The 25,886-nt window shown below is 41.5% G+C and overlaps 1 protein-coding gene across 1 annotated transcript; it reads left to right on the top strand.

Moving 5' to 3' along the window:
- Positions 1 to 3,422: 3,422 nt before the first annotated feature.
- Positions 3,423 to 25,093, top strand: cyp19a1a (cytochrome P450, family 19, subfamily A, polypeptide 1a). Its single transcript, XM_068018355.1, has 9 exons — positions 3,423 to 3,597; positions 3,681 to 3,831; positions 4,076 to 4,230; positions 9,030 to 9,215; positions 9,845 to 9,959; positions 12,172 to 12,286; positions 14,219 to 14,381; positions 19,670 to 19,911; positions 24,854 to 25,093. The coding sequence occupies exons 1-9, from the start codon at positions 3,423 to 3,425 to the stop codon at positions 25,091 to 25,093; spliced, it is 1,542 nt and encodes a 513-aa protein (XP_067874456.1).
- The last annotated feature ends 793 nt before the right edge of the window (positions 25,094 to 25,886 follow it).

Here is a 25,886-nt window from a genome sequence, read left to right as displayed (position 1 = left end):
CAGAGAGTGGGGATAAATGAGTGCTATTCCGGTTGGCAATCAATCACTAGTGGTGTGCCTCAGGGATCGGTGTTGGGACCGCAATTATTTACAATTTATATAGATGATTTGGAGTTGGGGACCACGTGTAGGGTGTCAAAGTTTGCACATGACACTAAGATGAGTGGCAGAGCAAAGTGTGCAGATGACTGTGAAACTTTGCAGAGGAACATAGATACATTGAGTGAGTGGGCAAAGGTCTGGCAGATGGAATACAATGTTAATAAATGTGAAGTCATTCATTTCGGTAGGAGTAACAGTAAAAAGGATTATTACTTGAATGGTAAAAAGTTGCAGCATGCTGCTATGCAGAGGGACCTGGGTGTCCTTGTGCATGAATCGCAGAAGGTTGGTCTGCAGGTACAGCAAGTAATTAGGAAGGCAAATGGAATTTTGTCCTTCATTGCTAAAGGGATTGAGTTTAAAAGCAGAGAGGTTATGTTGCAGCTGTATAAGGTACTGGTGAGGCCGCACCTGGAGTACTGTGTGCAGTTTTGGTCTCCTTACTTGAGAAAGGATGTACTGGCACTGGAGAGGGTGCAGAGGAGGTTCACTAGGTTGATTCCGGAGTTGAGGGGGTTGGCTTATGAGGAGAGACTGAGTAGATTGGGATTATATTCATTGGAATTCAGAAGAATGAGGGGGGATCTTCTCGAAACATATAAAATTATGAAGGGAATAGATAAGATACAAGTAGAGAGGATGTTTCCACTGGCAGGTGAAGCTAGGACAAGAGGGCATAGCCTCAAGATTAGAGGGAGCAGATTTAGGACTGAATTAAGAAGGAACTTCTTCACCCAGAGGGTTGTTAATCTATGGAATTCCTTGCCCAGTGAAGTAGTTGACGCTTCTTCAGTAAACGTTTTTAAAGCTAAGGTAGATATCTTTTTGAACAATAAAGGAATTAAGGGATACGGTGAGAGCGCGGGTAAGTGGATCTGAGTCCACGAAAAGATCAGCCATGATCTTATTGAATGGCGGAGCAGGCTCGAGGGGCCGGATGGCCTACTCCTGCTCCTAGTTCTTATGATCTTATGACTGCAGCAGTTCAAGAAGGCAGCTCACCACCACCTTCTCAACGGCAATTAGGGATGGGCAATAAATGCTGTCCTAGCCAGCGACGCCCACATCCCATGAATGAATAAATGAAAAATTGACAAATTAGTCTGAAACGGCCTAATTCTGGTCATTTAAGATCCTTAATTTCAATTCTGTTTTCAATCCAACGCACTTGTTCATCATCTCAAATGTTAATTATTAAACTATGTTTTGCTCTTGAACTCACGGCACTGTACAAAGCCATTTGCACTTAACAAATATCCCCTGATGGGTAACCTGGTATAAGAATAGTTGCTATGGGAACTCCTTCTAAACAGCTTCTGAAGCGAATCATTCAATTTAATAAGATTTTGTTTTGCATTGAAAAGCTGAAGTAAAGTATGCTTTCAACAGAAGCAATCAGTAGAAATTGAATTCCAAATAGACCAATAATGGACTGGGGAATGGATTCCATTTCTACCTTGTAAGATGCTTTTCACTGCTAGTTTGTCTATTTAATATTCCAATACATGTGTTTTCATTGGAAGCATTAAACACAAAGTGGAAAGGGTGAGGACTGACTGATTTTGAGAGCATGTCTCTGCCGATAGCAGCCGTCACTAATTTTCTAGCGTTGTCTCCTGGCAACTTTGCACTTAGCAACCAAAATTAAGCCCCCTATAAAAAGGGAACAGGACAAACGCAGGGTTATGAAACAAAACATTTTCAGAACGGCCACAGCAAGATCAAGAAACGAATATCCCCTCAAGTCCCAGGCTATTACAGGTATCTCTGAATGAGAGTCATTCTTAAATAATAGTAATATAACTAGGAACCAGAGAGAAATTCTAAGTCAGTGAATGAATGACAATTACTGATCTTTTAAAAAAAAATACAATATGTATATCTGATTATATTTTGACAAACAAGAAACAATTTAATTAATGATCAGTCATAATGCACTAACCTTCCAACAACTAAGTTAATCCATAAAAAAAATTGTTTCTGCAAAATAGACATAGATCTTTTATTATTTTCCAAAGCAGGAGATCTCAAATTATTTTGGTTTAATACTGGAATTTTAATGGGGGTAGATTTGGAATAATATTGACTGAAGTTTAAATGTGTGTGTTTTGTTTTGCTGTTCTTTGGGTGAAATGTACTGCTATTTTGGCAAATCATTTCTAAACCGTTTTAAACATACCTTCCTGCGAGCAACAAGTCCCAGGTAGAGAATTGTTTCCTGTTTCCCTATTAAGTTATTCAAGGCATGGGAATGGGTATTGATTGTAAATCCTAAATGAGCAGACTAGAGTTGGAATTGTACTGCGTGATTAGCAAATCTTTTGTCAAAGGAAGAAGCAGGATGTTTGACTATGATAAATTTAAAATACAAGGTAAATCCATCAGTTAGTGTAGACTGTGAATCTTTACATGGGGGTAGGGGGCCATTAAGTTGTCCTCATTCACGTATATGTGAAGCATTTTTGGGTGTGAATCAACAAAACTTGGTATCATAACTCAGTAGACAATGAAGCTTGCAATGTAAAGTGTAAGATTCCCTTCAGGGGGCTGCCTATTACCAGCTTGTCAGCAGTGTAATTTAAGCATTCAAATCATTTCTCAGCATTCAGCTCTAAGGCAGATTTTTAGACAAAATATTGTAAGCAGTTTGTAGGTTTTAATAGTAATTTTTATGTACAAGTTATATAAGGTGACTTGCTTGCCCGGAATGAGAACAAGCAGTTGATATGCAGGAAGAAAACATGAGATAAAAAAGGAAACCATCAGTGACCAGATTTAGCCTTTCATCAAAAAGTGATGAAAAGAGGTAATAGAACAGGAAAGAAAATTAACTAGATACTGAAAAATCAAAAAAAAAAATGCAGATGAAAGAAAGATATCTGAGGGCAACAACCTTTGTAATTCACTGAACTTAAGAAAGAAACTGACAAAAAAGTGCACTTAATAACATTTATCGACTTGTCTGATGCATTTAATATAATTTAATTGTTATCAACGTCAATGGTTCGGCTGAGTTTAATGCCACCAGTAACTGTTCAAGGACATGATTACAGATAAAAAAATTAGCACTGCAAATGGCATTTTAGTTGCTTTATATCAAGGTTACTCAGAATTTTCACTTTGAAAAAGTAACTTATCTCTTTATTTTGACTTCTTTTCCCGTCCCTGCTGTCTGAACCCTCCCCATTGCCTTATAAAAATACATCTAGTGCAAGGCTATTTTAATACTGATCGACAACCACAATACACTCATCAAGAGAATCAGCCTTACCATGCTTTGTAATCTACTTTTCTTCTTTCAAAATTCAGCTGTTGTGGAAATGAGGCAGTTTGTCTTGGGTGACACGGTGTTGCAGATGTTGGAAGCAGCCCATCAGAATCTGACAACTGGAGTGGTGCCTGAAATAGGATCAAGGGCCACAGCTCCTCTGTTGCTTTTCCTGGGACTGCTCTTCATTTTTGTCAAGATCTCCCAAAAGAAAGCAACTTTGCCAGGTAACAAAAATCACGTGTATCTATTAAAGAGTTAACCAGAGTGATCACTTTGGCATTCCTAACTGTGCATTGTCTTTAAGCAGGTCCTTCTTTCTGTCTGGGCATTGGAGCTCTTATCACTTATGGTAGATTCCTGTGGATGGGAATCGGCAGTGCGAGCAATTACTACAATGAAAAGTATGGTGAGATAGTGAGAGTCTGGATCCATGGTGAGGAAACACTTATTATTAGCAGGTAAATCCATTTGCAAGTTTGCAGGAAACCAATATTCTTCTGAACAATACTTTGTCATGCATCATTTTAACTGCACTGCCACTGAGGAACAGAAATATGTATTTCCCTTATATTAAGATTAAACAGGTTTTCTATGGCTTTGGAAGTTTTCTGTATTTCTTACAATGTGGAAATGGCCAGGATTCTATTAAGTGGTCGCCAAGGCTTGTGACAAACCTTTTTCCAATTCTGATTTCTTGTTTAGATCCTCTGCTGTGAACCACGTAATGAAGAAGGGGCACTACATCTCCAGGTTTGGAAACAAACAGGCACTTCAGTGCATCGGCATGAATGAAAATGGCATAATCTTCAACAATAATCCTTCCATCTGGAAACAGACACGTCCATATTTTGCTAAAGGTAAGAAGCTTTTACAACTTGACTGGTAAGTGTTACCTCAGTCTGTCTCAAAGGACTCGGCCATGAGCGTTATTTGATGCATGTGGTTGAGGGCAGCCATCCATAAAGGTGCATCATATTAACTGACCACACTGATGCTGGAAAACCTCCTCCTCAATTAAAATAAGTTGGCAGATGACAGGAAAATTAGTGGTGTCGTAAATAATGAGGAGTAAAGCCTTAGATTACAGGACGATATAGATGGGCTGGTAAGATGGGCAGACCAGTGGCAAATGGAATTTAATCCTGACAAGTGTGAGATGATGCATTTTTGGAGGATGAACAAGGCAAGGGAATATACAATGGATGGTAGGACCCTAGGAAATACAGAGGGGCCTTGGTGTACTTGTCCATAGATCACTGAAGGCAGCAGCACAGGTAGATAAAGTGGTTAGGAAGGCATATGGGATACTTGCCTTTATTAGCCAAGGCATAGAATATAAGAGCAGGGAGGTTATGATGGAGCTGTATAAAACACTAGTTATGCCACAGCAGGAGTACTGTGTACAGTTCTGGTCACCACAATATTGGAAAGATGTGATTGCACTGGAGAGTGTGCAGAGGAGATTCACCAGGATGTTGCCTGGGCTGGAGCATTTCAGCTATTAAGAGAGACTGGATAGGCTAGGGTTGTTTTCCTTAGAGCAGAGAAGTCTGAGGGGGGACCTGATTGAGGTGTACAAAATTATGAGTGGCATAGATAGGGTAGATAGGAAGAAAGATTTTCTCTTAGCGGAGGTGTCAATAACCAGGGGGCATAGATTTAAGGTAAGGGGCAGAAGGTTCAGAGAGTATTTGAGGAAAGCTTTTTTTCACCCAGAGGATGGTTGAAATCTGGAACACACTGCCTGAAGGGGTGGTGGAGGCAGGAACCCTCACAACATTTAAGAAGTATTTAGATGAGCACTTGAAATGCCATAGCATACAAGGCTACGGGCCAAGTGCTGGAAAATGGGATTAGAATAGATAGGTGCTTGATGGCCGGCACGGACATGATGGACTGAAGGGCCTGTTTCTGTGCTGTATAACTCTATGACTCTACAACTTTCACTATAATATATACTAAATATAACTGAAGTGTACAGTAGTGTAGTTGTTAACTGGCTTTTGAAGTGGCCATGCAAACCATTCAGTTATATCAAACCATTGCAAATATTAACGAGAGTATAGCTATATCTTTCAAGAAGAAGCTCACCACCACCTTCTTAGGATAACTAGCAATGGGCAATAAATGCTGGCCTTGTCAGTGACACATGACTATGAATTAAAGAAATATTTCATGGCACAGTCCTCTTGTTTTAATCCTTAGATTTCTGGCAGCTGCATAAACCTAAGCGCTTTCTGGTGCCAGTCATCGATTTTAAGCTTTAGCTCACACACAATGATGCTTAAAAAAACCCTCCAAACATTATGTTAATGATGCTATCAGCAGTAGCTTTATTCTGTATGACTAATCATTTATACTATTTAAATATACCGTGTGCTTTACTCCACGAAGTGACAGCAATTTTACAATCTAGCGTTTTCAGTTGGAGGTAAATTTTAAGTCAACAAAAATCTATTGTTTGGAAATGACTCCGGTCTCCAAAATGGACACTGGGAGGAAGAAGAAAACCAGTAGGATTTCAGGTTAGTTTTAAAGTCCAATAACAGTTAGAAAATTCAAATAATTAAAAAGATTCAGTGAGGAGAGTGTTGATGGTACAAGCTGAATTGGTGTGCTTCATTATTTGATCTTCAATTTACTTGATTTTGGTTCAAAGTTTTATTTCTGTAGTTTGGAGTTAGTATCACAGTAATAAATCCACTTCTGATACTTGAGTAGCTTTATTTTTGTAATATTACAGTTTAGTTGAACATCTTGTTGTGTGAGCTGAAATTTAAGAACCTTGCTAGCACAGGGAGATTGCTGGATAATCTGCTGATCTCAGGGTTAACATCTTTACTTCTGCTCCATCTGTCTTTATTTACCACTATTCTTTTTCTTCCGTTTATTATTTTACCTATGTCCTGCATTATTCACTTCATTATTTTAATATTACAATGCAACTTTTATTTTGCCTCACTTATACTTTATTTTAGTGTAAATAAGTGTCCAGTCTTGTTCCACATTGGTAATGTCAGAAGCCCAAATAACTTTAAATCAGATCTTGACTGGCTAAGCAAGAAATCAAAGACAGTAAGTAACGTGATCTGGCTGCTGTATCAGAGTGAGGAGGTCAAACTATGACGTGAAAGCTCAGGCGCCATAAGTCTTGGCTGTAAGCACAGGGGTGTGAGGGGGCAGTCCTCAGCCATGGTTCTTGTTCCATGGATTTAGGTATGCAGGATGTGTCCCTAAAAGGAGAGAGTACGCACTCCATATTTAGCAAAGAGAAACTCTACCCGTGTCAATTTCTCAGCAGTTTAGCTTGGAAACTCTTAAGAATGGTGATGGGTTTCTACACATGCCAGACACCTAGCCGATCAAAAAATAAACTATTTTTGCAGTGAGAGCCAGGAGCCAGAACATGGAGTCGCGCAGTGTTGTTTGCTATTGTTTTTATAAAATTCAGCAGAATCATCCCGTTATTAGAATCATAGAGTCTTAGAAGGTTTAAGGCACAGAAAGAGGCCACTTGGCCCATTGTGTCTGCGCCAGCCAAAAAAACGATCCACCTATTCTAATCCCACCTTCCAGCATTTGATCCATAGCCCTGCAGTTTACAGCACTTGAGGTGCATATCCAGACTCCTTTTGAATGAGCTGAGGGTCTTTCCCTCAACTAACCTTTCAGGCAGTGTGTTCCAGACCCCCACCATCCTCTGGGTGAAAAGGTTTTTCCTCATCTCCCCCCTCTAATTACTTTACCAATCACTTTAAATCTATGCCCCCTTGACACTGGCCCCTCTGCTAAGGTGAATAGACCCTTCACCTCCACTCATATCCAGGACCCTCAAAATTTAGTACATTTCAATCAGATCTCCCCTCAGCCTTCTCTGTTCCAAGGACAACAACCCCAGCCAATCCAATCTTTCCTCATAGCTGCATTTTTCCAGTCCTGGCAACAACCGCGTAAATCTCCTCTGTATCCTGTCTAGTGCAATTACATCCTTTCTGTAATGAGGTGATCAGAACTGCACACAGTACTCAAGTTGTGGCCTAACTAATGTTTTATATAGTTCCAGCATAACCTCCCTGCTCTTATATTCTATACCTCGGCTAATAAAGGAAAGCATTCCATATGCCTTGTTAACCACCTTATCGACCTGTCCCGTTACCTTCAGAGATCTGTGGACATTCACTCCAAGGTCCCTCACTTCCTCTCCACTTCTCAGTATTTTCCCATTAATTGTGTATTCCTTTGCCTGGGTTGACCTCCTCAAATGCATCACCTCACACTTCTCCATTTCATGTGGCAATTCCATTTGCCACTTTTCTGCCCATATGACCAGACCATCAATATCTTCCTGCAGCCTACAGCTTACAGCTATTCTCCTCACTACCTATCACACGGCCAATCTTTGTGTCATCTGCAAACTTCTTGATCATGCCCCCTACATTTATGTCCAAATCGTTAATATATACCACAAAAAGCAGGGGACCCAGTACTGAACCATGCGGAACGCCACTGGAAACAGCCCTCCAGTTGCTAAAACAGCCGTCAATAATTACCCTTTGCTTCTTGCCACTGAGTCAATTTAGTACACACCTTGATGCCTTTCCCTGGATCCTATGGGATTTTATTTTTTTAACCAGTCTGCCACGTTGGACCTTGTCAAAAGCCTTGCTAAAATCCGTGTAGACCACATCAACTGCACTACCCTCATCTATCTTTTTTGTTACTTCTTCAAAAAATTTGATCAAGTTGGTCAAACAAGATCGTCCCTTAACAAATCTATGCTGACTCTCCTTGATTAACCTATTGATCCTAGGGTGGATTTTAACTATATTTTCTAAAAGGGAAGAGGTTCAGAAGTTAAACAAATACCTTTTGCAGATCAGTGATTCATCAACTGTGCTTGCGTACTTACAGTAAAATGACTGGTTCCATTCAATTACAGTATTATTAACTAAAGTAGAATTTTGCTGTCTATTCCAACTAACACCCTCCGCTCCTGCAGTTGTGGTTTACTACCCATCTACCCTCTCTTCAACTGAGTGGCTTGCTAGGCCATTTCAGAGAGCATTTAAGTGTCAACCACATTGCTGTGTGTCTGGAGTCACATGTAGGCCAGACCAGGTAAGGACAGCAGGTTTCCTTCCCTAAAGGACATTAGCAAACCAGATGAGCTTTTACAACAATTGACAATGGTTGCCATTAGACTAGCTTTTAATTCCCTGTTTTTATTAATTGAATTTAAATTTCACCATCTGTCATGGTGGGATTTGAACCCATGTCCCCAGAGCATTGACCTGGGCCTCTGGATTACTCTCTCGTGACATTAGCACTACACCACCCCCTCCCCTCATTATCAGAAGCTGGGCTAAATCCCCACTGTAGAACTCTCTTGCATAACTACTTCACCTTGCTACTTTCTAAAGCTCTTTAAACAACATACATCTGCTGGAAGTCCTTGTCTCCTCCCTGTTAAGAACTCTGCGATGTACTGTGTCAGGCTTGCTACATAAATACAAGTTTTTTTTTTTTAAAAACCCTTCATCACATGTTACATCAAGGGCTCTTAATGCTCACTGAACTGCAATTAAAATGATAGCTTTTTTTAATAGTCATTGTGTACAGTGCAGGATTTGTTGTGAGTGGTGTGTATCTATTTCAGCCCTGACTGGCCCTGGTCTTCAGAGGACCCTTGCTGTGAGTGTGGAGTCTACTTGTGATCATCTGAAGAAACTGTTGGAAGGGAACACCACCATTACCACCTCTGCCTGCACGGATATACTGCTGTTCCTGAGAACCATCACACTCGACATTTCCAATAGGCTGTTCCTCAGAGTCCCACTTCATGGTAATCCTAATTTCTACCCTATTTAAAGCAGTCATCTGGAATATGGGTAGTTATAATTAATATATTCATTTCCATAGCTTGAGTGCAGTTCAATACTGACTTTGTCTATGCAATACTGTCTGGATTAGTTAGAATTCACTTTAATGCATCTAATCTCAACTTGAGTTGGATCCTAACTGCAGCCATTCTGGCAGTGAGGATTAAAGTGGGACGACATTAGTTACAAGCACAATATCATGTTCATACAAAATCCCTCTGTTTCATACTAATTAATTAATTAATTCATTAGCTCATTTGCTTTATTCATGAAATTACATGTGAGCACTGGTTGTTTTAAATGCTGCCAGGACCCAATGTTCTTCTGACATCTTAATCAAGAATAAAAATTGAAATGCATTGAAAACCGAAGCTGTGTATAATGTCAATGAGCAGAATTAGGTTCAAGTTATGCATTTTCTTTTTACATAGGAAATCAAGGTACAACCTCAAGCCTCAAAGAGGTAGAGGTGGGGGTGTTGGAGCGGTTTGGATTACTAAGCCAGCCATTCATTCTTTTATTTACTTCTACATCAATATGTTTTCAAATAAAAGGAGTATGGTGTATTTGACCTGTTGTTTTGTCTTTGTAGAGGGAGAAATTGTGTCTAAAATTCAGAAGTATTTCGACACATGGCAAACACTCTTGCTAAAACCAGATATCTTCTTCAAATTCAAGTGGATGTATAAGAAGTATGAAAAAGCTGCGTGAGTTTTATTTCTTTTATCTCTGCATACCTAGAGTCTGGACCTATTGCTTAAGTTGATTGAAGCTGGGAAGGTTTCATTCGAAGTTACCTTAAACAAAAATATCTAAAACATTGCAATCCTTCAAAACAATGAAACAAGTTGAACTTTTTTTTTTTAACAATCTCAACTGGAGTATTGCGTCCAGTTCTGGGCACCGCACTTTAGGAAAAATGTGAGGGCATTGGAGAGAGTACAGAAAAGATTCATGAGAATGGTCCTAGAGTTAGAAACTTCAGTTATGAAGATAGATTGAAGAGGTTAGGACTGTTTTCCTTGGAGAAGAGAAGGCTGAGAGGTGATTTGTTCAAGGTATTCAAAATCAGGAGGCGTCTGGACAGAGTAGAGAGGGAAAAACTGTTCCCACTCATGAAAGGATCGCGAATGAGAGGGCACAGATTTAAAGTAACGGGTAAGAGAAGCAAAAGTGACATGAGGAAGAAAGTTTTCATGCAACTAGTGGTTAAGGTCTGGAATGCGTTGCCTGAGAGTCTGGTGGAGGCAGGTTCAATTGAAGCACTCAAAAGGGAATTAGACTGTTATATGAAAAGGAAGAATGTGCAGGATTATGGAGAGAAGGCGCGGAATGGCACTAAGTGAATTGCTCTTTTGGAGAGTTCCCATTCACCCATCATCCCTGTGTTCACTGACCTACAATGGCTTCCGGTTAAGCAACACCTCAGTTTGACTTTCTTTGTTTTCAAATCCCTCCGTGGCCTCATGCCTCCCTATCTCTGTAATCTCCAGCCCCACAACCCTCCGAGATATCTGCCTTCTAATTCTGGCCTCTTGACCATCCCCAATTTTAATTGCTCCACAATGGTGGCTGTACCTTCAGCTGCCAAGGCCTCAAGATATAGGATTTTGTCCCTAAACCTCTCTGCCTCCCTACCTCTCCACCTCTCCTTCCACCTTTTAGGCGTTCATTAAAATCTACCTCTTTGACCAAGCTTTTGGCCACCTACCCTAATACCTCCTCATGTCTCCGAAAGAGCAATTCACTTAGTACCATTCCTCCGCCTTCTCCCTGTAACCCTGCACATTCTTCCTTTTCAGATAACAGTCTAATTCCCTTTTGAATGCTTCAATTGAACCCGCCTCCACTGCATTCTCAGGCAGTGCATTCCAGACATTAACTACTTGCTGTGTGAAAAAGCTTTTCCTCATGTCACTTTTGCTTTTTTTACCCATTAATTTAAATCTGTGCCCTCTTGTTCTCAATCCTTTCACGGGTGGGAACAGTTTTTCCCATCTACTCTATCCAGACCCTTCATGATTTTGAATACCTCCATCAAATCACCTCTCAATCCTTCTGCACTATCTCTGTAATCTCCTCCAGCCCCACAACCCTCCTCTAATTCTGGCCTCTTGACCACCCCCAATTTTAATTGCTCCACCATGGTGGTCGTACCTTCAGCTGCTAAAGCCCTAAGATAAAGGATTCCATCCCTAAACTTCTCTGCCTCCCTACCTCTCTTTCCTCCTTTTAAGATGCTCATTAAAATCTACCCCTTTGACCAAGCTTTTGGCTATCTACCCTAATACCTCCTTATGTGGCTTGATGTCAAATGTTGCTTTATTACGTTCCTGTGATGCACCAGGGGACATTTTAGTATGTTAAAAGTGCTATACAAGTATAAGGTGTTGCTGGTGATTAATGATTCAAGAATATTTCAGGTAACATGATAGGTGGAATATGAGCTTGGTTTGCATGGAAGCATGAGCTGAAATGAAACAGATGATCTTTTTCATCTGCCTTAATCTTGTGATGGTGCAAAGTTACTCTTTGAATAATCACTGTGAACGGTCACTCTTTTCCAATACTGTAGCCATCCCTTGACTAGTCAGTGTTTCTTATGCAACCTTTGTTAAATTGCAGAAAGCTTGTTGTTGAAGGATGATGCCGGAGCCAATCTTTACTCAGTCTTACATTTATTATACAGAGTAAAAGGATTACAAACATGTAGCTCCTCACTCAAAATCTCTACCGGTCTCTAAGTGTCTCCTCATAAGTGCTCAAGTAGGACACCAATTAACACCCTCCATCTGTATATAATGAAACAATTGATACACGATTATCAACCTGACCTAATATAAAACTGCTCGCTATCTCCAGGTAAATGAGTCCGTTGTTGTGCTCAGCGTTGTTTTAGACTGCGTTCTCTAATTGCAGCCAGGATCTACAAGATACAGTGGAGGAACTGCTGCTGAAAAAACAGCAAGAGCTGCAAGAAGCTGAAAAACTGCAAGACATCACCGACTTTGCAACTGACCTGATTTTTGCACAGGTAAACCACTTGTCAATTAAAATCCCAATAAAAACTGAATTAGCATTGTTATGTACAAAGATATCATCGAGTTTATCAGTGTAGATATTACATGACACCGTGTGAATATTGCCTGGTTTCAGAATATTTTCAGAATATTTTTGAATTAAATTTGAATTCACAACTTTTCTCGCTGACCCCCAATGTTTGCTTTAACATTCCAATTTATTTTTAATATTTTATTCTTCTCTTATTTCCTGTTAAATATTTACATCTTTGTTTTTTTGCTTTTTCATAGTTCATATTTTGAAGATTTGTTTCACTCTTTTCTCTTTTTTTTGTGAATCTTTGATTATTTCAGGCTGCTCTATTCCATATTATTGATGCTCGTTTTCATTAATTCAGCTTTCCTTTTCCTATTTGGCTCCCCTTTTACTTCCCGTTTCATTTTTCTTTTGGTTTCGTTTCTCTTTTTGTTTATTACTTTCTCTTGCCTTTTGGGTTTTTTTTAATTTCAATAATTTTTACTTCCAGTCCATTATTTCTAATATTGCTCCTCCATTTTTGTACTTTCCATTTCTTTTATCATCTTTTCAATATCATTTACTTTGAAGTAAATTAAACTCTTATTTGTTCTCTTGTCACTTGCACCTTTTCCCATCTAATTTTTCTCCCCTGCTTTCTTCCTCATGTTGCTGACTCTGGGTAGTGACTATGAGAGTTGCCGTTTATCCCAGGGCGGCAGTGAGCAGGTTCATCAGACTTTTGTTCTTGTGGCAGCCAATCCTCAGTACTTCAACCAAATGACCATTCGTCAGTGAGGGCAGTTAACTTTCCACAGAAGTCACTAGATAACAATCAAAAGTATGAAGCGTGGCTGATTCTGCCTCGAGCCTGGGGATACCAAAGCCAATTGTTACATTCTTGTTACACTCCCAGCCAGGAATAGCTGATTCAATTCAAACCATAGATGGAACCTGGGGTCTTCCTGTTTTGTGTGGATCAATTCCAGGCCACATTTACCATAATGAGCCATTAAATTAATTTACTAATAATTAATTACAACTAAAGATTTATTTTTAAACCACAATTTCACTTAATTTATGCAAGAAAATCTACACAATAGTCTAGATCTCACCGTACTGTAGGTCTCATCAACCCTGAGTCAAACTGAATAAAATTTGAAGGAATTGGGTGAAATGACATACAATTTAGCTAAATAAGATTAGTTAACAAAAGACAGAATACATATAGTTCATGAAAGTTTACACATATCTTAGCGCAGCAATAAGCAAGGACGCTTATGACAGGAAGCATTTGAAAAAGAATATCATTCAACCATTGTCCTTGTGGCAATAACATTTACTGAAGGTTAAGGGCCAAGAGTCTGTCTAATTCCAGAAAAATTAGTGTGCTAAGCAATAAACCTGTGAGCAAATAAGGAAAGAAATTGACGTTTGCTTCTTCTAGAATGATTGGACATGAGTTGCAGTATGATTGCTGCATGCTGAGCTTGTATTTTCAAGCTGTACTGATTCTGAGAACAGCCGACTCTGTGAAGCAGAGCTCATTTCTGGCTCTTAATAGCACTGATGGAAGCTGGAAGTGGGTTGCCTGCCTTGATTATGGTGCTGGGGGAAAGTAGGAGAAGGAAGTAAGCAGCACAAAAAAAATAATTCAAGTGCAAACCCAAATACAAATTACTATTTTCTTTTGATTCTACTTGAATGAACCATTAGTAATAAACTCTCTTTCTTTTATTATTTGTGAGGTAGGTAATCATTTGGAAGTAAAACCCTTCTATATTTGCATTTTTGTACATCTCTCACGTTAGATAACTGTGCACTTCTCCGTTTTGCCATTACTTAACTATGTCCTGTCATATTTGTTAGTATAATGCTCACATCAAGTTTACCAGCGCCATTATGAAGTTGCCTTTCTGCTGTTCCGTAGACACATGGGAAGCTGACTGCGGACAATGTGAGGCAAAGCGTGCTGGAAATTCTGATAGCAGGACCGGACACTATGTCGATCAGCATCTTTTATATGCTAATGCTTATTGCACAACACCCTGAAGTGGAGAAGAAAATAGTTGAAGAGATTCAGGCAGTTACAGGTATGAAACAGAGAAAATGGAAAACAGTAGTTTCAATGACCACAGTTTGACTTTCTTATGTTTAAGTCATCACTGAGTTTGGATCTTACGTTTGAATTTTGTTTTTTCCTGAATTTGGGTCAAAACGGTCAGGTGATTTCAGGTGCAAGCAAAGGTGCTTGGGTCAAAATTAAAATGAAAAGAAAACTTTGGATTTAATCAATCAATTGGCATTCTCATCCTTTGGCCTTCCACCCCCAAATGGCAACAATCTCCTCTACAATTGCCTTTCCTCCCACTATCATTATTCAAGACTGTTCAATCTGGCTTCCACTGACATCCATGCACCTGGGGCTATGGGTCTGTGTGTCCTTCATCATTGCCCCTCAGATCCTTTCCTCCCAACCGCTATACCAGTGTAATGATCAGGCCTGCAGTCTTAAATCTGCTGACTCTAAGCCTGAATCCACTTACTGATCAATTGATCTGGGAGGCCACCACCACCTTTGACTGGATTATCTCAATCTGCACTGCTGCTCAATCCCCTTGGCCAAGACTGCCTATAACTCCAAAGTAGTTCTAGAGAGTAGAAACAACTCAAAACTTGTCTTTTGCATCACTAAACACGCCCTCGGGTTTCCCTCCCCTATCCCTTACCTCAGACTCAAAAATACAAGGAACTCATAGATTTTTCCATTTCTACAACCAGCTGACCCACCTGCTGGCAGTATATAACAAAACCCCAGGCGTATGTTGTGCTTGATTTTTCAATCATTTTAAGGGAATTGCTCTCAGCTTATGCTCAGATTTCCAAAATATACTTCTGGCAGGCAAGAGGAAAGGGAACAGGGCAGGCACATGAAGTGTAAACATAAACACGAACTGATTGGACTGAACGGATTCTTTTCATGTTGTAATTTCTGTTAATTCTATGTAAAATAAGAATCACCTTTTATAACTTTTCACAGTATACAACTCAGATTATGGCCTTCGAAAACTTGGTTGTTCCAAATTGTCAAAATAATGGCATAATCTTAAAAAATGTAAGAATGACCCCCCACCCCCCAAGTCTTATTTTCGCAGTTCCATAGCTAAAACTTGATCTGGATCAGTTAGTGATGCCTCAGACCCCGACCAGCATTGTTGGATTGGCCTTGTTCACTACTCAAGCGCCTAGATGTTCCAAAAGTAACAGCTCGATTTTTTTTCTGAGCCTCTATCAAGGTTAGCAAGTATCCAAGGGCTACATTTATAATATTGAAAATGAAAGTCAAAGGTTCTCTTTCTTCTGGCCATGCACGTTGGATCCGTTTCAAACCCTTTAGCCAGCTTGGAAAATCAATAATGGTGGAGCTGTCACAACAATCAGCCTGTAGCATCACTGACCAGTGTCTTGAAGTCACTGCTCCAAGGGTGATGGCCAAAGAGTTTCTTTTCCACATCAGGCTGGTAAGCCCCCTCCTCATGTGGCTCCCAATATTACTATCCTGTGGTAGTGAGCATTGCTTTATGAGGTTCAGTCACATTAACCAATACAGAATCTAGCATCTTTGCCTTCTGTCACAGTGCATTAGGGCTTTGCTTTTAGACTGCACTGTTGGGGGACTGGCCCAGACGGATATTTTGTTTCAATTTTCATGTGTTGAAAACCTGCTGAGTATCCCTTTGGCTACTCACTAGGCCTTCAACACTGCACTGTCAAAGGATTTTATCAGAGCTTTCCTAAGAACAAAGCTATAATCTATGCTTTTTTTCAAAAAAGGGTTCAAATTCTATGATGTGTAACGGACTAACAGATCAACATAAATGCCTACTTGTTTGTTTGAAGAAGAACAAATGCTGGGACAATGACATAGTGTCTAGAATGCCAACTCAGTGTCTTTTTGGTGACAATGATGCTGGCGCGTTTCCTGATGGCATTGTTCCTTGATTTTGTTTCAGTACATAATGTCCTAATGTCCTTGGTTTCGCCAAAGCAATTTACTGCAGAAAGTTAAAGCTGCAGTTCCATTAACTTAGAATAGCATCTTACCATTAAATCACAATAATGCAAAGTCCAAATGTAATTGGTTTTGGGTTAATTACTTTTAATATGCTACCCAAGTATAGCTTTTAAGGAGGTCTTTAATTCAATGTCCCAGCTGTACTTTCAGGACTCATTTGTGTGGATTGTTGCAGATAAATAACCTGCATATTTCCTTTTCTCTTCTTTTTAAGAAAAAATCTAGATTTTGTCCCCTTAATTTAGCAGGCTGGGCAGCATTTGTAGAAGAGCAGGGAAGAGAGAGAGCTGCCCGAGATGCCTGTACCAAAACTAGCTGATAGGATGTGCTTGAGAACGACCTGGAGTCAAAGAGTCATTTACGGCACAAAAGGCAGCCATTTGGCTCATCGAATTCAAGCTGACTCTCCATTGAACAATCCAGTCAGTCCCACTCCCCCGCTTGATCCCCATAGTCCTGCAAGTTTATTTTCTTCAAATGCCCATCCAATTTCCTTTTGAAATCATTGATTGTCTCCACTTCCACCACCCTCATGGGCAGCGAGTTCCAGGTCATTACCACTCACTGCGTTAAAAAAGTTGTTCCTCACATTCCCCCTGCATCTCTTGCCCAAAACCTGTGTCCCCTAGTCCTGGTACCGTCAGATAATAGGAACAGATTTTCCCTGGCGAATGTGGCAATGCTCCATCTGACACGCCCCTACTCAGTTGGTCCTGGCTTTGCAACTCCCCAGTGTGATCAAATTCTTAGCAGAACCTTTTCTTCATCTGCTGGACCATCCACCATGGCACCCCCCCCGCACTATTTCATCTTCCACACCACTCCACCACCACCCCCCCCCACCAACTATTACATCATTCATCCCTCACTATTTAATCCACCATGCTCCCAACTATTTGCTCAACTTCGTTTGATCTTATGTGCTTTGTTGGGCTGCTCCCTTTACCCTGCTTACACAGGGACCTATTAGTTGCATTCCTATTATGGACTAAGAATGGTTACAGAAAAGAAAGACTTGCATTTATATCGCACTTTTCACAACCACATGACGTCTTAAAATGCTTCACAGCCAATGACGTACTATTGAAATGTAGGCCGGAATTTTACGCCACCCCAGTGAGCCGGATGGTGGCGGTGGGTGGCATAAAATTAAGCGGGAGGCTCTGGGAGGCCTTCCCGGTCTGCTCTCACCTCCGCCCCACTTCAAGCGGGCTGGGGGTGGGGGGGGGGGGGGTGCAGGAAACGGGCCGCCCACCCCAGGCCAATCAAGGCCCTTAAGTGGCCACTTAACGGCAGTGAAGGGCCTTTGGCCACCTCTATGGGTATTTTACCCGTGGCAAGCGGGCGTTCGGTAGACGTGAATGGAAACCCAGTGATACCTGGAGGCCTCTCAGCGCGCTGGGGGGGGAGGCCCTGACAATCGGGCACAAGATGCCCGATTGAGGGCTGCCCCCGCTTCCACAACCTTTCCCAGGACCCGAGACGCCCCCTCTTCCTCCCAAACAACCACCCTTGCCTCGCCGGGCCACGACCGATCTGCCCGGCAAGGCAACACAAACTTACCTTCGGTTCTGGGTCCGTGTCCTTGGCTAGGATGCAGTCCCAGTAGTGGCCACTGCTCCCAGTGGCACTGCTGGGACCGAGAGCTGCTGGCCCGATGATTGGCCAGCGGCTCAATAAGGCGGAACGTCCTCCCTCGAGCGGGTGGAAGTCCCACCTCTGAACAATTAAAGTAAAATGCGGGTCGGATCCCTGGGCTGGGCGGATACGAATTCGCCACCGACTTTTATGTCGGTGGCCAGCTCCATTCCGCCTGAAGTAAAATCTAGCCTGTAGTGGCAGGCAAGCCTCCCACCTGCCAAGAAAGAGGAAAATTAATTTTGCCATATGAACTTTGATATTAAACCGTTGACAGTGAAGAAAAAACTTGCTTCAACAAACAATTGGAAACTTTGGCTGGAGAGAGACATTGTCAACAGACAAGTACTTCAAAGGACAAAGGAGCTATTCCCTACTCCAATTTAATCCGCAATGGACTTTTGATTACCAGACGTTGAAGCATTCCAGGTTAACTACTAAGATGGCCGAATACACAGACGTGGTCAGGCCAATTTAGTCACATGACTGACTGTTGTCGTTTTTTGAATTTGAACTTCCAACTGGGTATTTGAACTCAGAAAGCTGTTTTCTCCTGGACTGACAACACCTCTCTTCTGTCTGCTCTCATCTCACTCTCCCCAGCTTCGGAAACCATTGAAGACACATGAACTCCAAGAGAGAAATGTCTCCTACAGTAAACAAGGTTTAAGAAGAATACTGGGCCCCAACGAAAAGCAAGACTACTTACAAAAGGATTACAGTGGGCACAGAAACAGAAACAAAAAACTCTTCTGATATTGCCTCAAACCTCTCCATTTTATTTTTTCTTCTGCTCTTTTCTGTCCCTATTTGCATGTGTGTATCGTGTGTGCATGCTAGCGTGTGCGTGTTGTATATCCGTAGGTGTTAACCGAATTAGAGTTTAAGTTATAAATTCCACTTTTCTTCTTTAAACCTAAAGAAAACCTGATGTACTCATTTCTTTGCCTTATAATTGGAAAGCTGTGAACAAGGATTCACAAAGGGGGGGAAGCTCAAAACATAGTGTGTTTAAAATTAAGCCCTGTTACAACAAGACCGGGGAAGACAGTAAAAGACACCTTTCTCACCTGGTCGTTACAGTAGTCACTGTTGTAATGTAGGAAACACAGCAGCCAATTTACACACAGCAAGCTCCCACAAACAGTAAAGTGATAATGACCAGATAATCTGTTTTGTGATGTTGCTTGAGGGATAAATATTGTCCAGGACAGCAGGGATAACTGCCCTGCTCTTCAAAATAGTGCCATAGGATCCTTTTACAACCACCTGAGAGGGCAGACAGGGCCTTGGTTTAACATCTCATCTGAAAGATGGCACCTCCAACAGTTCTGCACTCATGTGCCAGCTTTGAATTTTTGTGCTTGATTCCTGCCATTCTCCTTGGAGCTACAACCTTCAGACACAGAAGCAAAAGTGCTACCCACTGTACCACAGCTAACATTACAAAGTCACTTCCTCACAGTGGGAACGCAAATACTTTTACAACATATGGGTAATGAGTCCACAATCCCCATGGATGTGTCATCTGACCACCTTCCTGACCACCTTTCTAATTGCCAATGATGTAAAATCAATGACAGCTATACTCACTCTATGAGTTATTACATATACAGCAATGCTAATCAGATGCTGGGCTAGATTACACTCTTCCCTCTTCATTTCTAGGAGAAAGAGAAGTGCAGAACAGTGACCTGCAGCAGCTGAAGACCGTGGAGAACTTTATTAATGAGAGCATGAGATATCAGCCTGTGGTGGACTGCATCATGCGCAAGGCACTTAAAGATGATGTGATTGATGGCTACCCAGTAAAAAAAGGAACCAACATTATCCTTAACCTGCGCCGCATGCACAAAGACGAATTCTTTCGCAAACCAAATGAGTTCAACCTGGAAAACTTTGCACAAAATGTGAGTACTCCTACTTGCTGAAAATTGAGCTTTACATGCAACAGTCCTACACACTATTCTAGCTTTGTAACGTCTGTCTGAAGGCAATATTCAATACACATGAAGTGATCCTTAGTTAGGTGGTTACATGCTGATGTTTCCAGTTCGTTGCAGGATATGTAGCTCACTAGTCAACTAGTTCATGTTCAAATGATGCTCTGAATCAGAAGACCAACGTAAAGAAGTTAATACTATCGGACTAACTTCCTTAGATAGCTCAGGCACACCACCACCTTCTCGAGGGCAATTAGGGATGGACAATAAATGCTGGCCTTGCCAGCGACGCTCACATCCCATGAACAAATTTTAAAAAAGTAATGCCTGTCTCAATGCAGATCCAGCATGAATCTGTACAGTGTGTTCAGTGATAGAGAGGAGCCCTATTAATTGCATTGTGGCTTTATTGATTGCAACAGGGGCCATAATGTTGGATGTGTTAATTGAAAGTGGCTCAATCTAGTATACACATCATTGGCGAGAGATTCAGTATATGAAGCTGGTAGCATGTTTTTTTTAAACTCAGTCCAAACAGATGATACAAAGGTTTTGTCTGACTCAGATGCAAGTGAAAATTGAACTTATTTATAGTAACAAACTGGAGCTGGATCAATATAGAAATTCAGTATAGTCAGTTCCTGTTTGCCATTTCAGAGAGGGACTGTTTTGGGTTAAATTCTAAAGGTTATCAGTGCTTATGGGCTCTAAAACCAATTGGGGCCCTTAATTAACAGTCATGGCTATCCTGCTTTTATACAGTCAGCCTACAAATATATAAAACCTGCACATGTATAAAATGCTAGTTAGGCCACAGCTGGAGTACTGTATACAGTTCTGGTCACTGCACTATAGAAAGGATATGATTGCACTGGAGAGGGCGCAGAGGAGATTCACCAGGATGTTGCCTGGGCTGGAGCATTTCAGCTATTAAGAGAGACTGGATAGGCTAGGGCTGTTTTCCTTAGAGCAGAGAAAGCTGAGGGGGGACCTGATTGAGGTATACAAAATTATGATAGGAAGAAACTTTTTCCCTTAGCGGAGGGATCAATAACCAGGGGGCACAGATTTAAGGTAAGGGGCAGGAGGTTTGGAGTGGATTTGAGGAAAAAGTTTTTCACCCAGAGGGTGGTTGGAATCTGGAATACACTGCCTGAAGGGGTGGTAGAGGCAGGAACCCTCACAACATTTAAGAAGTATTTAGATGAGCACTTGAAACTCCATAGCATACAAGGCTATGGGCCAAGTGCTGGAAAATGGGATTAGAATAGATAGGTGCTTGATGGCTGGCACAGACATGATGGGCCGAAGGCCCTGTTTCTGTGCTGTATAACTCTATGACTCGTGACAGTAGACTTTCTGTGAACATGTAGGCAAGTATATGTCAGTGCATGTTTGGCTGCCTTTCAGTACAACATTTTTAAGCTCCTTTCCACACAAAAGGAAAGTGGCCAAGTGGGTCCTCTGAAAACCATTTGAGAACTAAGACAGAAGGACAGGGTGTTGGAGGTGGAAAGCGATGGTCTCCCACAGGGACCGTCACAGACAATAATGGAGTTATTTCACTAACAGGGAGCAAAAACTATGAACCTCAGAGCTACTTTTCAATGCAGTTCTGTTGCATAAACACAGTGTTAAATGCATGGTTACAACCAAGCTCCTAGTGGCCAGAGTTATAATTTGACTCAAATTGATCCTAAGATTGGCAGCCCCATTCAAGGATGAAGCAAAGGGAAAACAGAGTGACCACATTGGTACAAATTGCTGTGGCAGCCATTGCAAAATACCTTTACAATTTTTGTTTCCGAAGTTCTGGTTAAACCTAGGCCCGACCATCTTCAGCTGCTTCATCAATATCCTTCCCTCCATCAAAAGGTCAGAAGAGGGGATGCTCGCTAACAATTATGTGATGTTTAGTACCATTCGCAACTCCTCAGATACTGAAACATATGCAGCAAGGCCTGGACAAGATTTAGGCTTGCGCTGCTAGATGGCAAGTAACATTCACGCCACACAAGTGCCAGGCACTGATCATCTCCAACAAGAGAGAATCTAACCACCTCGCCTTGACATTCAACAGCATTACCATCATTGAATCCCCCATTATCAACATCCTGGGGGTTACCAGTGACCAAAAACTTAACTAGAGCAGCCACATAAATACTGTGGCTACAAGAGCAGGTCAGAGGCTGGGAATTCTGCAGTGAGTAACTCACTAACTCCCAAAGCCTGCCCTACAAGGCACAACTCAGGAGTTTGATGTAATACCCTCCACTTGCCTGGATGTGTGCGGCTCCAACACTCAGGAAGCTTGACACCATCCAGAATAAAGCAGCCCACTTGATTGGCATCCTATCCATCACCTTAAACATTCACCCCCTCCACCATCGACGCACAGTGGCAGCAGTGTGTACCACATGCAAGATGCACTGCAGCAACTCAACACGTCTCCTTTGACAGCACCTTCCAAACCCACGACCTCTTCCACCCAGATAGAAGGTGCGAACACTATCATCTGCAAGTTCACATCCAAGCCACACACCATCTTGACTTGGAAATATATCGTCGTTCCTTCACTGTCGCTGGATCAAAATCCTGGAACTCCTCCCTAACAGCACTGTGGGTGTACCCGCACCAGATGAACTGCAGCAGTTCAGGAAGGCAGCTCACCACCACCTTCTCAAGGGCAATTAGGGATGGGCAACAAATGTTGGCCTTGCCAGCAACACCCACATCCCATGAAATGAATAAAAAAAAGCTGTTTTAAGGCACTTGTACTAAATTAGTCTTGCGTTAAAAAGGGAACAGTAACTCACTTAGTGTTGTACAATAATAATGTTACTTTCTGTACAAAGATCTCTGGAGGACAGTTTTCATCAATTTCTTTACGATAGTCTATCACAGAGTCAAAGGAAAGTCAAAGCATAGATTTCTGATTTCAACAGTAATATTTTCCAAAAAAATTTAGCTTTTCTTTGCTTCTCTTTCCTTTTCCTAAACTTCAAGTGCTTTTTTTTTCCACAGAGAGTTACAGCACTGAAACAGGCCCTTCAGCCCACTGAGTCTGTGCCAATCATCAACTACCCATTTATACTAATTCTACATTAATCCCATATTCCCTACCACATCCCCACCATTCTCCTACCACCTACCTACACTAGGGGCAATTTACAATGGCTAATTTACCTAACAACCTGCAAGTCTTTGGCTGTGGGAGGAAACCAGAGCACCTGGTGAAAACCCACACAGTCACAGGGAGAACTTGCAAACTCTGCACAGGCAGTACCCAGAATTGAACCCAGGTTGCTGGAGCTGTGAGGCTGTGGTGCTAACCACTGCGCCACTGTGCCGCCCAAATGTAGGGATTTTGTTTGTGGCCATTTTGTTTCCCTCTGTACGCTGTGATATCTGAGATTGTCTTCATGGTTCTGAAGTTGGCTTCACTCAAGAAGCCATTGAACTTGACAGTGAGGGCCAGCAAACTATTTGATCATGAAGAGTATCACAGGCAAGCCTAATCCTGTCTTTGATGTCAGAACACATGACCTTTTCAGCAAGGATTCCTGGGCAGTGACCAGGAGCAGAAATCCCAGTCAATTTTTCCCTGCCTAAAACCCAAGAGTGCTGAGGACAACCACTGTCATGCCAAATGAATTCAGCAACTTAGTATAGACTGAGGATCAAACCTGGGGTCTTCTTGGTCTATCTGGCTCAGCTACTCACTGAAAACAAACTCACTGAGCTTTTAACCTTTAGAGTGCCAACAGCGCGGTGGGAGGAGAAAAGTCATTTGCCAATTATATTAACTAAAGGGTGAAATTCTAAAGTGGATGTAGGAACAGAGGCTTGGGATATATGTGCACAAACCGTTGAAGGTGGCAGGGAAGGCTGAGAAAGTGTTTAAAAAGGCATATGGGATCCTGTGCTTTATAAATAGAGGCATAGAGTACAAAAGCAAGGACCATAAGAAAAACCTTTATAATTCATTGGTTCAGCCTCATCTGGAGTATCATGTCTAATTCTGGGCACTGCACTTCAGGAAGGATGTAAAGGCTTTAGAGAGGGCGCAGAAAAGATTTACAAGAATGCTTCTGGGATGAGGGACTTCAATTATCTGGATAGGCTGGAAAAGCTGAGGTTGTTCTCTTTAGAGAAGAGAAAGTGGAGAGGAGATCTGACAGATGTTCAAAATGATGAGGGGTCTAGACAGACTACATAGAGAGAAACTGTTCCTGTTGGCAGAAGGATTGAGAACCAGATGACACAGATATAAGCTCATTGGCAAAAGAACCAAAGGCAACACGAGAAAAAACTTCTTCACTCAGCAAATGGTTAGGATCTGGAATGCACTGCCTGAAAGGGTGGTGGAGGCAGCTTCAATCATCGCTTTCAAAAGCGAATTGGAGAAACACCCGAAGGGAAAAAAAATTGCTGAGCTACAGAGAAAGGGCAGGAGAGTGGGGCCAGCTGGATGGCTCTTGCAGAGAGGCATGTGGGCTCGATGGGCCGAATGGCCTCCTTCTGTGCCGTAAGCATTCTATGAGTCTATGAACTTTGTGTTCCAGGTAATGAACCTTGCCTGCCAAGGGCCCATAATGGAAATTCGGGCATGTACAGTAAAATATAGCCTCAGTGGCGAAAGACATTGAGTTATCTTGGCATTTGTTTCATTGTCAGGTGCATCATCTGAAAGTCAAACAGAGCCAGTCTAGAACTCTAGGAATTTCACTGCCTCTTTTCACAGTCTAAAGGTTTCATCAACTCTCTAATGTTTGCTGTGTTCTAGATAGTGACAAAGATCTAGTTTAAATCTGGTACAGATAGTGTACATGGCCATGGTTATTTTTTTTTTTTAAATGCTGCTGCTACCTATTTGTGCAATATAGTTTTAACTTTCCTGTATTTGTAGGTTCCTCATCGCTATTTCCAACCATTTGGCTGTGGCCCTCGTTCCTGTGTGGGAAAGTATATCGCCATGGTGATGATGAAAGGTATCTTGGTGACCATGCTGAAGAGGTACAAAGTGCATTCATATGATGGAAGCGCCCTAGAAAATATCCAAACTGACAATAATTTGTCATACCATCCCAACGAGTCACACTCTCTTCTCAAAATGATCTTTACCCCACGGAAACAAGCCAAGCCCTAAGATCCCAATTACTATGCAAGTAGCATGCACAAGATTTCATCGACATGATGCAGAGTGACCATAATGACATCATCCAAATACAACCTGCCATCTTTTCATCAAGCTGAACCAAAGTGCTGGTCAGAATTAGGATCCAATCTTTGTGCTAAAAGATTTTTTCCTCTTTAGATCCACTAATATTATCGTTCTTGGGATAGTCTTGAGATAGAGCACTCTATTTACGACTATAGGGTTATCATTTTATACTGTAGCTTCTGCCATCACCTTCAACCCTCTCCAGGACTCAGCCAGGCCACTAGGTGGAGCAACCTGGTGGTTGGCTGGGGGTGCAGTGAGGAGAGTAATGGCAGGTCACACAGCACAATTGACCACCTTTGTGCAGAGGTCTATAGGCTTGACCATGTTGTTTTTTCAGCAGACGGAAGGAAAGAAGCATGTCGGGTGTATTGGGGGCCTGAAGAGTTCAGGAGGCGGGAATGGTGACAGTGGGATTTTTAAAAATATATTATTTTCAAAATTAAGTTCAGTTTGTCAGGTCATGTTTTGAGAATTAGCTTCTTGGTTAACCTTTTCTGCACTCTCTCTTATTATCTGTTTTTTCCGCTGTACAAACTCATCAATGTTCTTTGACATGAATTATCCTATGAACTTATTAATCCATTTCCACTGCACTGAATATGAAGTTACTAGTAATGTAGATAATAATATAGATGAATGGAGCCAAAATCTCCTCAACCTTAATTAATGCATGACCCAGGGAGATCTGTAAAAGACAGAAACTAATCTTTAGAAA

Source organism: Heterodontus francisci, chromosome 38 (assembly GCF_036365525.1).
Source record: "Heterodontus francisci isolate sHetFra1 chromosome 38, sHetFra1.hap1, whole genome shotgun sequence".
NCBI lineage: Eukaryota > Metazoa > Chordata > Chondrichthyes > Heterodontiformes > Heterodontidae > Heterodontus > Heterodontus francisci.
Note: the sequence above shows the minus strand (reverse complement) of the source record. Positions and strands in the feature narration are given on the sequence as shown.